Source organism: Camellia sinensis, chromosome 13 (genome assembly GCF_055761805.1).
Source record: "Camellia sinensis isolate YWXY chromosome 13, ASM5576180v1, whole genome shotgun sequence".
Taxonomy (NCBI): Eukaryota; Viridiplantae; Streptophyta; class Magnoliopsida; order Ericales; family Theaceae; genus Camellia; species Camellia sinensis.
Window position 1 is genome coordinate 59,520,188 of NC_138973.1, and position 14,481 is coordinate 59,534,668.

The 14,481-nt window shown below is 33.1% G+C and overlaps 1 protein-coding gene across 1 annotated transcript; it reads left to right on the plus strand.

The window, feature by feature from the left end:
- Window positions 1–12,342: 12,342 nt before the first annotated feature.
- Window positions 12,343–13,683, plus strand: LOC114266872 (zinc finger protein ZAT9). The gene has a single exon (XM_028207806.2). The coding sequence runs from the start codon at window positions 12,607–12,609 to the stop codon at window positions 13,483–13,485; it is 879 nt and encodes a 292-aa protein (XP_028063607.2). The 5' UTR covers window positions 12,343–12,606; the 3' UTR covers window positions 13,486–13,683.
- The last annotated feature ends 798 nt before the right edge of the window (window positions 13,684–14,481 follow it).

A 14,481-nucleotide genomic window follows, 5' to 3' on the forward strand; every position in this document is an offset into this window, starting at 1 on the left:
AGTTACACAGTGATGAACAAATTTTGTTCGGACATACAGTGCTGACAGAATCATTATTGTTCGACAAAACAGTTTTGAACAAAATACATTTTTTCGGCTACACAGTGGTGAACAAATTATTTTGGGCTACATTCAGAATTCTGATGGCGATACATTCAAAATTCTGATGATGATGGATTCTTTTGGCAGCACCGATACAGAAGTAATGGGCGTCCAACACCGCCCACTGTACGCTCATCTTGATGATGATGATGAATGTGATTGAATTTTTTTATAGGTTTTGATGATAATGGCACACTAAAAATTCGCATATCTGGACTGAAAATTGAACAAGTAGACGATGATGATGAACAAGCCATCGCCATGGCTATTATGTCTTCTTTTCTTTCAGTCACTGTGAACCACCCAACATGCAATAACATCCGAGTATCATCTGTTTTCTTCTTTTCTTTTCATTAGGGTTGTTTTAGGAATTGGATGAAAAATTAGGTGGGTGTGCATTTCATTGCGAAAATATTATGAATATGGGTAGATTTGGTAATAAGTTGGGTGTCCAAAAAAATATTATTAAAATTTAAGGTTTAGGGTTGGGGTCCAAAGAATTTTGGTAGGTGCTATTAGCAGCACTCTATATATATTCTTCTTCTTTATTAATTTAGTGAATTATCTTAGTATTTTTTTTTTTTAGATGAGAGAATTATCTTAATATTTATTTTATACTTATCTGTTGAGAACAGTTACACACCATATATTTTTTTATAAATTCAAAAAAAATGTTAAAAACTCATAAATTCATCCAAAATAATATGGTAATAGAACTGGAGTTTACATCATTAAGAGTATAACAAATTAAAAAATGATACATATCATACCGTATAATTTTATCATATATGTAATGATTTTTTCTATTCAATTTTATAGAACAATATTTTAATTTTTAAAGAATTATTTAAATGTAAAATTTAAATATACTGTAATCATAACTTGTGTATTGCACGGGCCTTTTTAACTAAATAGATATCTATATATATATATATATATAGCACTACCAAAAACATTTTAACCTGAATTTAGGGTTATATGTATCATTAATTAAAAATATATAAAAATATCTTTCCACTCTTTATCGCACATGGATAATCAATGCCGGGGTCATTTGTTACAATAAACCCCAATATTTTTTGGGGGTTTGGGGTTGTCACTGTTATGTAGCTGAATAGATTCATTTTGGATCTACTTTGATAATCTGAATTATTTATATATTAGATTATATTGAGTATGATATATTTGTAAAAAATTAAATTAATTAGATATCGTTAATTCTTTCATACACTCACATTTGTATGCATTTTAATACTTTTAAATTACAATTATCATTTATTTTTTAGATACATATGTGAGTATATGAAAAGATTAACGATATCTGATTAATCTGATTTTTTTACAAGCATGTTACACTCGATATAATTTAAAATGTGAACTGTTCAAATTATTAAAATAACTTTCAAAATGGATTCATTTAGCTGCATAGCAATGACTATTGTGTCCCCAGTACAACAGCATAGCAATGACTATTGTGTCCCCAATACAACAGCCACCCCCAAATCTTTTTTTTTTCAAGTCATAGCTTGATATTCATTTAATGGCACATTATGCCAAACACATTTTAATAATGATGGTTTAATTATACTTCAAAAAATGAAAGTAAAATGTACAACACATTTTTCTCATTATGCCAGCATGAAGATGGCCAGATCTGACATGAGGTGAGAGTGTTGAATGAATATATAAACAAACAAAATAAAATAAAATAAATGCCATGGAATTCTTGTCCATTCTGTTGAAAAATAAAATTTGGCTAAAAGGTTTTTGGAATCATATATGCGTACATATATATATAAAAGACTATCTCAATTAGTCGCTCATATATACTTTTAACTGGAAGGTAGTGTTTCCCCAACTATGGGGTATTGGGTTTATATTTTTACATTATGACCTCTTTGAAAAATCTAGTTAAGGTGTAAAAAAAAATGTAATGTGTTACATAAATGAATTTTTCACTTGATTCTTCTTATTAGTTGATACAATGGATGTTATTTGCATTAATAAACACACGCGATACTCGAGTCTTTCATATCTTGTGATAAAAAAATTAAGTAAAAAAATTATTTATATGTAAATCTTTTTGCAAATAAATTGATTAATTCTACAATGCTCAAAAACATTCATTAAAATTTTATCAAAAAATGGCTTTTGATTTAACAATTGTAGTTGATTAAAATGACTTTTGGTAATAAAATTGCAACTTTTGGGGGCTACAAAAATGAAGTGTTTTGCTTTCTTTACATGACTACATCAAGTAACACTACCTATAGCTAAAAAATTTTAAAATTTGTACGAATTTGATAAATTGATTTAGCAATTAAAACTGAATGTATTAAGTGATAATCAATTAAATTCGTTTGGTAATCATAATTAATGTTACTTCAAAATTTAAGTGCCACTCAAAATATAGGATAAAACTTTAAAAAAATTTAAATCATATGAAACTTACTTAATTTTGACAGAATTTATAAATACTAAATATAAGTATCAATATACACTATTATAAATTTATTACCACCGCCGCCACCACCACAACCGCCACCATCATGCCACTACCACCTCCACCATGCCACCACCATGCCGCCGCCGCCACTATAATTATGCCACCACCACTGCCACCACCTTTATCACCATTGTTATTGTTGTCATAAGCACCACCATTATTTTACTGTCACTACCATTGCTACCGCTACCACAACCACTGCTGCCATCAACTCAACTGCTACCACCACTATCACAACCACCACCACCACGACAACCACCACCATCACAATATAAAAATTGAAATATATACAATTTAAATAATAAATTTCAAATTTAATTTTATACATATCAAATAACTTAGTTTTAGTTCAGCATTTAATTTTTTTGTCAAACAATTTTTAGCTTAAAAAATTCAACATTCAATTTTTAATACTTAATTTTCAGTATCCTAACTTTCAATTTTATCAAATACCACCTAAATTAAGAAAAAAATTAAGTACCTAAAATTTGATTAGAGATCAGACCCACAATTCTGTAATGAAATCCACCTCATATAAGAAAATCTTATCTAATTCTACAATCAAATTCTATGCACTAACTATTAAGTTAATCCCATATATATATATATATATAACATATTAAATTAAAAGTAAAAGAGAACTTCAAGGATTGATCGGGTTAAATTTAAGATATTGAATTTGAGTTATTCTAGGGGTTATTGAAAATTTGGTCAATCATTAATTTTAGAAATCTATGATTAATGTAAGTGTGTATAAGTTAACCTGAATACCCCATTCATAAAAAAAAAAATATTAAACAAAATAAAAGGAAAAGAGAAAGTGGTAGACGTTGCATTTTGTAGCAAAGGCAAAAGTTGTTAAAAAAAATTAGGATAAATTATACTTTGTCCCACTAACGTTTCATTTATTTTTTATTTTGGCCTTTTATGTTTGATTTTTCTCACTTTAGTCCTTCATATTTGTAATCATTCCCACTTTAACTCTTCATATTTGCAATTCTTCCTACTTTGACCCTTTAAGTTTGATTTTCCTACTTTGGTTTTTCATATTTGAAATTCTTCCCACTTTGGCCCTTTTATATTCGCAATCCTTCTCTTCTTTTTTTTTGGATAAGTAAGTCATATTATAACCAAAAAAGATAGATATACAATGAAGTTCAATACACATCCTTTGTAGGGAGAACAAACATAAACATAGAAATAAACTACTCCCTCAAAAGAAACAAACTAAGCCTATAGACGACAAAAACACCAAACACAACAATGGAATCAAAATTTCCCTCTAGCACTCTTCAAGTAATGAAGTTTCGCTTTGAGTTTTCTTCTATTATCCTCCTTTGTAGTCTCCTCATTAATGGGATCACTCGGAGATGGACCCCCTCTACTTTGTAGGCTCTTTGTTTGACACAACAACTCTTGATTTAATTCTCCATTTCCCAACTCTCCCATATCACATGATTCAAGGACATCAAAAGCATTAGATGTTGATGGGGTGAAACACTGCGTCTCTGCCTCTTTGTTTATCACTGTCGTTGAACCTTGCCCACCATCTCTTCCTTTTTTCTTCACCACTTCCCATTTGGTTGGAACTTGTATATTAGTCTCCTTGACTCTCCACTCTTGTTTCGAAGATGGAGGGTTCAAGGTCTTTGGCTTCTAAGGACACAAATTAGTGGTATGACTAAAAGTCTTACAACCATCACACCTTTGAGGCTTCCATGGAACCTCAACTTGAATCTCATATGGATCACCATAACCAAGATTTATTTTGAAAGACTTAGGGATCTCTTTATTTGCTGGCACTTCAATATATATTCTCGCAAACGTAAGTCTGCTTCTCTTGAGCGTACGCTCATCCAAATAAAGAGGAGTTCCCATGATGCTAGCAATGTAACCCAAATCTTCTTCAGTCCAAAGCTCCAAAGGAACATTATACAACTTCACCCATAACGGCACACTCGAAAATTCACACTTTGTTAGTTTTAGTCCAGGTTGCCATTTTTTAACAACAATCAATCTAGCCCCAACGTAATAGGGGCCATCTTCCAAAATTTTGTCTATAGCCTCTTCACTTTTTACTTTAAAAATAAAAAACCCATTATCAATGGAGACAACATCCTCAAGTAAATTTCCCCAAAGTTTCTCTGCCCAAGTTTTCACATAATGGAAAGAGAATCTTTTATCAATGAAGTATCCAACCAAGGCATTTTCCCAATGAGAAAAGCCTTTTTTTGAGATCTCTATAGGGACATTGTACATGCCATCTACTAGGTTCTCAATCTTATGGGCACCTATTTTATACTTCATTTTTGACACCTTGTTAATCTCTTCTTTAAGTAAAGAGCTCCAAGCTTGTAGAGGCTTACCTAATATAGCAGTTGTATCACCATCAAGACATTCATCCTTGCCATATTGTGTGTCTTCCATATGTAGTTCAGCTAAATCTTCATTACTACAAGCTCGCACATTTTCAACACTCTAACGTTGCTTGGTATCAATTACTTCTCTCCTTTGGTCAGCATTGGGTGAGCCAAGTTTCTTTGACATTATCATTTCATTTGCCGCCAGTGGGGAAACAATGGCCAATTTTGGCCACTGCTCAAGATCAGTTAGCACTTTAGTTGGTGTGTTCCATGCATTAGGTATTTGGTGCTGCTTTGATGATTGCTTAGTTGAGGCTTACATTTCCACATTCATTTGCAACCGTGGTGTATCAAGATTTCCACACAAGCATAGACCGACACAATCACACTCGATTGAGCTATCCTCCGATTCCACATCCCTTAATCCCCTTTTGTTTTCATTCGAGAGCCTTTGCCATGGTCCCACAAAATCTCCAGATATGAGAGATTTGGGGGCTACTCGGATACGTGTAGACCTGCAGGGGAGTACATCAGGCATCTCATCGGTAGATATTTGAGCATCCCCCTGATTATCAAACTCCTTCAAGGAGACCTTGGTTGATTTGCACTTAGCAGATTTACATTTTGATTTACTCTTGGCTAATTTGCTCTTAGCTAGTTTGCCCTTCTTCATTGATAGCTTGCTGCCCTCTCTGTCTCTCTCTTTGTCCCTCTGTCTCTCTCTCTCTTTCTCCTTAATCATCTTGTGACTTCTCAGTGACAGAAGTTCACTTAGGCATTTTGTCGAACAGGTTGAAAGCAAGACAGCAAAGAATCGATTTTTCAAAGCTTTAGTGTATCAGTTCATGCCAAATGGGAGCTTGGAGAAGATGTGTACAGCTACCTCTCTATATGGAAGCTTCAACCTAAACAATGTAGGTAGGGCGCAACAGCCAACAATCATAAACAAAAGCTTCTCAACCTTGAGCAATGGCAAGAGAGAGATAGAGCCTAGTCTTCCTTTAACGAGCAAGAGTGGGTGCATGAGGCAAGATCAGCATCGTCGGAGAAGATCGATCATGAAGCCTTTGACGTCACTCAGCGGAATGAGTATTACCTAATGTTTTTTACCCGCAATCCTTCTCATTTTACTCCTAGACTAACTTCCATCCAAAAAACTAACAGAATCTGTCAGATCACCAACACAGTAGCTCCACGTGTGATGTAAAAAAATTCACTAAAGATGCAAAAAAAGAAAAATAGAAAACAAAATTAGATTTTTTTTGTCTTTAGTGCACTTTTTTTCAAATTTATTCATAAATATTATCACATTAAAGATGCATTTAACTTCGATGAACCTAAAAAAATAAAAACAAATTTAATTAAAAAAAAGACAGGAAAAAAAAAAGATAGTAAACATTTCATTTCAAAATTGACAATACAAGTGTTTAAATCAACATATTTTCATTTTTTTTGTTTTGAGTAAAGTTTTTTCTTTTTTTTAGTTAAACTTGTTTTTTATTTTTTTATGTGCATCTATAATGTAATAATGTTTTTGAATAAATTTGAAAAAAAAAATGTTCACAAAAGACTAAAAAAAATTCAATAATTTTGTTTTATACTTTTTATTTTTTGCATCTTTAGTGAATTTTTTATATCACACATGGAACTGATGTGTTGGTAATGTGGCAGATTCTGTTAATTTTTTGGATGGAAGTTAGTTTAGGAGTAAAATGAGAAGGATTGCAAACATGAATAGGCAAAGTGGGAAAAATCAAACTTAACGGGTCAAAGTGAAAAACGGGTGAAACTTTAGGGGGGCAAATGTAATTTACCCCCCCCCCCAAAAAAAAAAAGGGGACAAATTATATTAAGTCCCTTCAAACTATCGACCATTTACACTTTACCCACCTAAAATTTTCAACTAAATTATTATCCCTCTCAAACTATTTGAATTTGAATATTAAATCATTTTTTATTTTATCTTTTTTAAAATAGATATTATGTGCACCACATATGACAATTTTTTATTCAAATATCTAATAGATGACTAACAAAATGACTTGATATTGAAATTCAAATAGTTCGAGAGAAATAATTGTTAAGTTTAAAACATTAAAAAGTATAGTGTTAATGGTCGATAGTTTGAGGGAATTTAATATATTTGTCCAAAAAAAAAATTACTACAAAAATGGCCTAGATCTGCATGTTACTTGTCTCTCTTTCTCCATTCATATTTTACCAAAAGTTTTACCAAATGTCTCTAGGACCCACACAATATAGGTCTCATGCCCATGTGAGACATTTGATAAAAATTTGAGGCCTCCAACATTTTTATATATATATTTAGGTACACCGGAATGAAATCTCTCTTTCTCCATTCATGCTCACACTAACAGCATCTCTAATGGATGGCTAAATCAGCTGCCAAAGCCATAATATAGCAACTTAGACAATCTTGGCTTCTCCAATGGCATGCTATAGCAACTGCCAAATTTGGCAACTACCAAATCATGTGCCAAATTTGGCAGCTACTTTGGTAGCTGCCAAATCTGCCAAGTCACCCAAAAACCAACTGTTTTCTTCCTTCCCTCGTTCTCTCATTTCCTTTCAGTTGGGATTTTCCAGAATGTTTGAAGTTTTTTATAAAAAAAAAAAAATGAAATTCACCATGTTGTTTAAAATAGAAATCATCACAAATTAATCAGAATAAATTCCAGAATGTTTGAATTTCAGCAAATACCAAATTAATCATCGTCAATACTAAATTTCAGCAATACCAAATTCATCTTTAAAAATTTCAGCAACTTGAATAAGAATATCAACAGATTTCAGAAATACCAACAGCAATATCAAATTAATTTCAGCAATATCAACAAATCAACAGATTTCAAAAATACCAATAGATTTAAAAATTTTCAACAATATCAACAGGAATACCAACATAAATAATCTCAAATTAATTTCTCAAATAATCCATTATGAGTTTTGGAAGAAAAATACCTGGATTTGAAAGTCGAATTTACACTAATTTCTCCAATATTCATCTTCTTCAGAAAGCCAAATTGAAGTACTATGACCATTAAGGTTGGAGAAGAGGGTTGAAGATGGAGGCTAGGGCTTCGAAGGATAGGTTGATGGGGGGGTTAGGGCTTCGAGGGATATGGATAGGTGGACGATCTAGTGGTGGTTCTGGAGAAGAAGAGAGAGAGAGAGAGAGATAACTTCGGATGAGAGAAGATGGGGGGTAGATGAGAGAAGGTTGATCCGAAGATGAAAATGAGAGAAAGTTTCATCGATTCGAAGATAAAGATGAGAGAAAGTCTCATCGATCTGAAAATCATTAATCCGAAGATGAAGTTCATCCGAATCTCAAAGATCCAAAGACAAAGATGAAGTTTATCCAAAGCTCTCTCTCTCTCTCTCTCTCTCTCTCTCTCTCATCTTCACTGATCTGAAGAGAATGATGAAGTTGATCTGAAGCTCTCTCTCTCTCTCTCTCTTTGATCTTCACTAATCCGAGAAATAGGGAGAGAGAGAATGTGAGAACTAGGGAGAGAGAGATAAAGGCGGTGAGATGAATGGATAGAGACACACAGAGTGATGGAAGAGAGTGATAAAGAGAGATGAGAGGATTAAGACACAAACGGAGCAAAGTGTGCTATTTTATTCAATGGGCAGAGACACAAAGATAAGAGGATAAAGACACACAGACAGATGATTGATCTCAGCCATTGATTAATAACAATCCAATGGCTAAGATCCAAGTGTGCTACTTTATTCATTAAAAAAAATAAAAATTAAATAAAAACATAAGTGAAACATATTCACAACGGCTATAAAACGGTCATATTTTTATGTTAAAAAGGCTATAAAAAAACGGCTCCTTTTCTATTCTATAAGTACAAACATTTTCTCATCTCTTTTTGCTCAATTTCATTTCACAACAAACTTTCTAAATTACATTTTTATTTATATTTTCTTTACACAATCGGTATAGACGGTTCATCAAAAATAAAGAGAGAAAAATCATTCACCATTGCTGAAGATATGGCACTTTGTAAAACTTGGCGTCACATTTCTAAAGACCCAATTGTTGGCAATTCACAATCTTATGCTCACTTTTGGGGGAGAATTTATGACAATTATTGCTCCCTTCAGAATGATCAGTCAAGAACACAAGTTTTTATCCAATCTCGATGGGGTACAATCATGAAATGTTCCAACAAATTTCGTGGATGTTTAGTGCAAGTCGAAAATCTACACCCAAGTGGGATGTCTCAAGTTGATCTAGTAAGATTTCATCTTTATTTATTACGTTAGTTTTTTTTTTTTTAATTTCGTCTCATATAAAAATTAAATAATTACTTAATTTAATATTTTATTAATACAGATGCTTCAAGCAAAACTTTTATACCATCAAGATGAAAAGAAACATTTTGCTTTTGAACATTGTTGGTTAATCTTGCAAAACAATATCAGGTGGCAAGATGTAGCTCCTACAAATACAGTGAAGTCAAGGATACATACACCGCTTTCCCCTGATTCAGCCCTCGATTCCCCTATGGATAACTGCATTTCTCTTGAAGATGACACTAGTCCAAGTGTTGGTAACAATCCTGTTAGGTTTTTATTCTTGGCAATCCCGTTTGACAAAACTCCTTTCAGTTGTATTTATTTTCACACTTTTATTTTAGTGAGGCTATGAGTTTATTAGATGCGAATCCAACCCAAATCGTGCTTTGCAAAGAAGTTTGTGGTGTTTAATTCTTTCAAGATTACCACTTCGCTGACTATGATGGGAATCGAGCTGCTCGGTCAGCTCACAGGGTTCCAGGGGGCAGCGCCCCTTGGCGGGGTCAAGGGGCAATGCCCCCGAAGCAAAATGCAAAAATGCATTTAAAGTTGTCTCTCCGCTCGAGTGTCTATTTCCCCGCTCGAGCGGAGAATAGTGAGTTCCAGAAGTATGCGTGTCTGCAAAAATACTGTGATCCGTGTTTTCACGCTCGAGCTTCAAAATCCCCGCTCGAGCGTACATCCTGATTTGGAACACATCATATAGTGTCCCCGCTCGAGCGTCCATTTCTACACTCGAGCGGACCTCGCGATTTCAGATTCTATAAATTTGCAAGTTGCTCCAAATCTAAGGTAACGTCTCCAGATCTTCTTCTTGGATTCTAGGGTTTATATCTGAGGCTATTTTGCTAGTTTTCTTTGATGTTTCATTGAGTATTCAACTCATGGTTTAAGAAGAATACATCAAAAGATTGTTTGTTTATTCTATACAAAAGAGAGAGTTGTTCTTCGGTGGGTTCTGAAGAATTCGAGTCTGAAACTTTGGTGGATTTTAGAGTGGCTCATAGTCAAGACAATTCCGAGGTGAAGACGGGGCTAGAAGAAGCACATAGGGGTTGGTTCAATTCGGGCGTGGATTCGCTAGGTAATTGAGAGTATACCTGTGTAATTTCTTTATGTCTTTTTAGTGAATTGTTTTGTGGTTTTTGCCCGTGATTTTTTATCACAATTGGAGGTGTCCAATTGTGGTTTTTCCACGTAAAATCGTTGTGTCGATTTGTCTTGATTGTTTGATTGGGATTGTTATATAGTGCTTAAAATAGATACATAATCACAAATCAACATCTAGGGGATTTCTAGATTTTTCAAATCCAACTGTCGGTAAGCGTAGTGTCTCTGCAAAGGGTAAAAGGCCTATGGGTAGGAAAGCTTCAAAAGAATTATTTCGGAAAAATCAAGTGGCTGAAGTTGAAGTCCAAAAAATGAGCATACAATTGGAGACATTTAACGAACACCTTGCTGAGAAAGAAAATAAAAAAGATGAAAGAGAAGAAAAAAAGATTCAAACACTGCACGAAATGAAAAAACTTGAGATCAAAAAAAAAAAACTTGAGATAATGATTACGAACATTTCTCTTTTGGATCCTCAGACGAAAGCGTATTACACAATGCGAAAAAATTCCTCTGTTTGGAACCGTTTTCAAATTAGTTTTCAACGTGGTAGTTTGAGTATGATGTTTGGATAGAGTTGTGAAATTAATTTTCCACAACTCTGCAGAAAGCTCTGTGTATTCTGTCAAAACCGAGCTCGATTTTCAATTTTTTTTTTCAAAATTTGGCCTAACGGGACGTCCGGCCGGTTGACCGGAACTGTAATTTTTTTTTTTTTTTTTACAATTGATATGTTAATTTTTATATATTAGAAAAAAATATTTTCTGAATTTTTTAAAATTTTTTATATGGTTTAAAATAATTTTTTGGTTATGAGTTGTAAATTTTTGTATCAAATGTCAAATGTCACATTAACAATTCCCTACTCAGTTCAAAACTCTTTTCAAAACTATTTTCAAAACTCTTTATCAAACAAATTTTCTACACTCAAATCATAATTTCAAACCTCACAAACTCAAAATACAACTCATACTCTCAAATTATAATTACAAAGCTCTACCAAACGCAACCTGAGATTTTCGCCAAGTGGTCCTCAAATTTCAACAATCCAAATTATTATTTCCCTATGCCTCCTGATGAATAATTACGAGATAATATATTTTTAAATTTTGCAATGTCATTTCATTTTTAATGTAATTGTTAGTCTTTATTTGCAATGTAATTTTTATTTTGTAATGAAATTTCATTTTTTTTATTTTTTATTTTCTAGTATTTTCTACAAAACAATGTAATATTATTTTTTCAATGTATAATTTTGACTAATTTGTATTATAATTTAAATTTTTCAATATAGTATAATGCAAAAAAATAAATATATTTTTTCAAATGAAGGCAATTTTTAATTTTTTTTTTCATTTTTATATTTGTCTACTTGGAAATAATATAAATATATAATTTTTTTTACAAACAGGTAAAAAAATGTCACAAAAGACAAAAAATAAACAAAAATAAAATCACAAAAAAACCTATATTCAAACAACACCTACAAATTCGGAGGAAAAGTTAGTTGAGATTTATCAAAATAGCAAATGATCATTGGAGTACCATTGCTATGATTTGATAAAATAACACTATTTATTACCAAATTATAACAATAATAATGACATTAGAGCAACAATGGTTAGAGATGCTCTGATAGACTATTTTGCCGTTTCCATGGAACAATTAATCCATTTCTATATATTTTACAACTATGCAAATTCTAATACCACAAATTTTATACTGAAAATTCTCCAGTGTACATTATATGTAATCTTATCAAAAATAAATTACGTAAGTTTTTCACTAATTTAATAAGTGATTTCAAATACTTGGTACAAATTTATGCTTAATTTATATATTTTTCTACTATCACTTATATAAATTTATAAAAATAAACTTAATTTTATAATAAAATTACATACATATACATCATACACCCGAGCATTTCCATTTCATATTTGCAAATTCACATTTTTGGTTGTCTCTGTCTTTTTGGTGGGGAGAGAGGAGAGGAGATTAGAGGAATGCTTTTGGTGGGGAGAGAGGAGAGGAGATTAGAGGAATGCTTGTCACCCACACTCCTCTATAAGTTCCCACTCCATCTTCTCAATCTTTTAGAGAGAGAAACAATCAAACAAAACAAATCTTAGGGAGGAAACAGAGTCTGCTCTGTTTTTTTTTTCTTTTTTATCTTTTTTTGTTGTGTTGATGGAGAGATACAAGTGTAAGCTCTGTTCTAAAGCTTTTGCCAATGGCAGAGCTTTGGGTGGTCACATGAGGTCTCACTTGGCCAACCTACCGATTCCACCAAAGACCCAAAAGCCACAACAACTCAGTGAGCCTACCGAGTCAGCTTCATCTCTGTCTTCTTCTTCAGAAGAAGAACAAGTGAGAGAGGGGAGTGAAGAGAAAGCTCTGGTTTATGGGTTGAGAGAGAACCCAAAAAGGAGCTTCAGATTAGTAGATCCCAAGTTTCTCGATGGAGGGTCGGTGGTTCAAGACAGAGAGAGCGAGACCGAGTCATCCAGAAACCCAACTCGCCGGCGATCCAAGCGGACTCGGAAGAGTCCCAAGTTGAAAAAACCCAGTTCGATCGAGTCGGTTACCGAGTTGGAACAGGTGAGTTCGGTCTCGGATACATCCACTGAGGAAGATGTTGCTCTGTGTTTGATGATGCTTTCGAGGGACACATGGAGTTCGGATGACTCGGGCGAGTTGAGACCGCCAAGTCAGAGGAAATACCAGTGTGAAACTTGCAAGAAAGAGTTCGGATCGTTTCAGGCACTGGGTGGACACAGAACGAGTCATACTAAGGTAGTCAAGAGCTGCATTGCAGACAATGTGGATCAGAATCAGAAGGTTCATGAGTGTCCAGTTTGTTTCAAAGTGTTTGGTTCGGGTCAAGCACTTGGTGGGCACAAGAGATCACACCTGTTGAGTTCATCAAAGTCTGCTAGTAAATTTGGAGAGAGTTTGATAGATCTGAACTTGCCAGCTCCAATGGAAGATGAAGATGATGATGATGATGATGAGCATAGTCAACTAGAGATCTCTGCTGTCTCTGATGCTGAATTCATCAAACATTGACACCTTTCTCATAGCCATTGACATAGTTCACAGGTTATTTTATTTTATTTTTTCTTTTTTATTATATTTTGGGCAAATTGTTATGATTTGAGAACATATTAGGCTGTTTTGTGCAATTGGGTTAAATGGGTTTTTATAATTATAGATGTTTCTTTCACTTTTGTGAAGAGATCAATTAATGCCTTTAGTTTTTTGGAATTAGATTCATATTATTGGTAATTGTAGTACATTGCTTTGGAATTTCCACTAGTTTTGTTCTCAAGTCTTATCACAAGCAAAACTCGAACCTTTCGGTGTTGTCTAAAAATTGATTAAACTCACAACAATATTATGTATATCAAAATTTTAAAATGTGTAGAGTAAAATTATTCCGTCAATATAGTTCACACCACACAACATTTTGGTAGATTATAGGGGTGATTATAGTTTATTTTAATTTGAGAATCCGTGTCAGATTGTGTGGTGCAGTTTCTGCTTACAGTTTTTTAGTCAGAAATAGCTTAAATAAGTTGAGAAAAGCTGATAATTTAGAAGCTGGGGAATGAATACTTTTGATTTCTACTTTCTGATTATCAACTTTTAATTTACAATAAGCCGCATCAAACAGCATCATTAACTTTAAATTGAAATTTTAAGCATTTATCATTTCTACCCACTTGATTGAGCTGTTGATGTAAAAGCTGATTCAATGGGGGTGTACCTAATAGTGGGTGTAATAGATGACGGACAAGAGAGTGAAGAAATAATAATGTAGTATATTTATTTGTAGTTTGTGTATAGATATAGACATGCATAGCTGTATATGTATGTATTTGTACTTTAAGGTTTGCTTGGAGTAGAAGAAGTTGGTCTGGTGATAGTACCAATGTGCTCAATTCTGTTAGAACAAGTTCTGCTCAACTTTTCCAGCTGTTTCTTTGTGATCTGTTCTTTATCAGACATATATGATCTGCTTTCCTCTCTTTTCTTTTCTTTAAAATAAAATTAAATAAAATA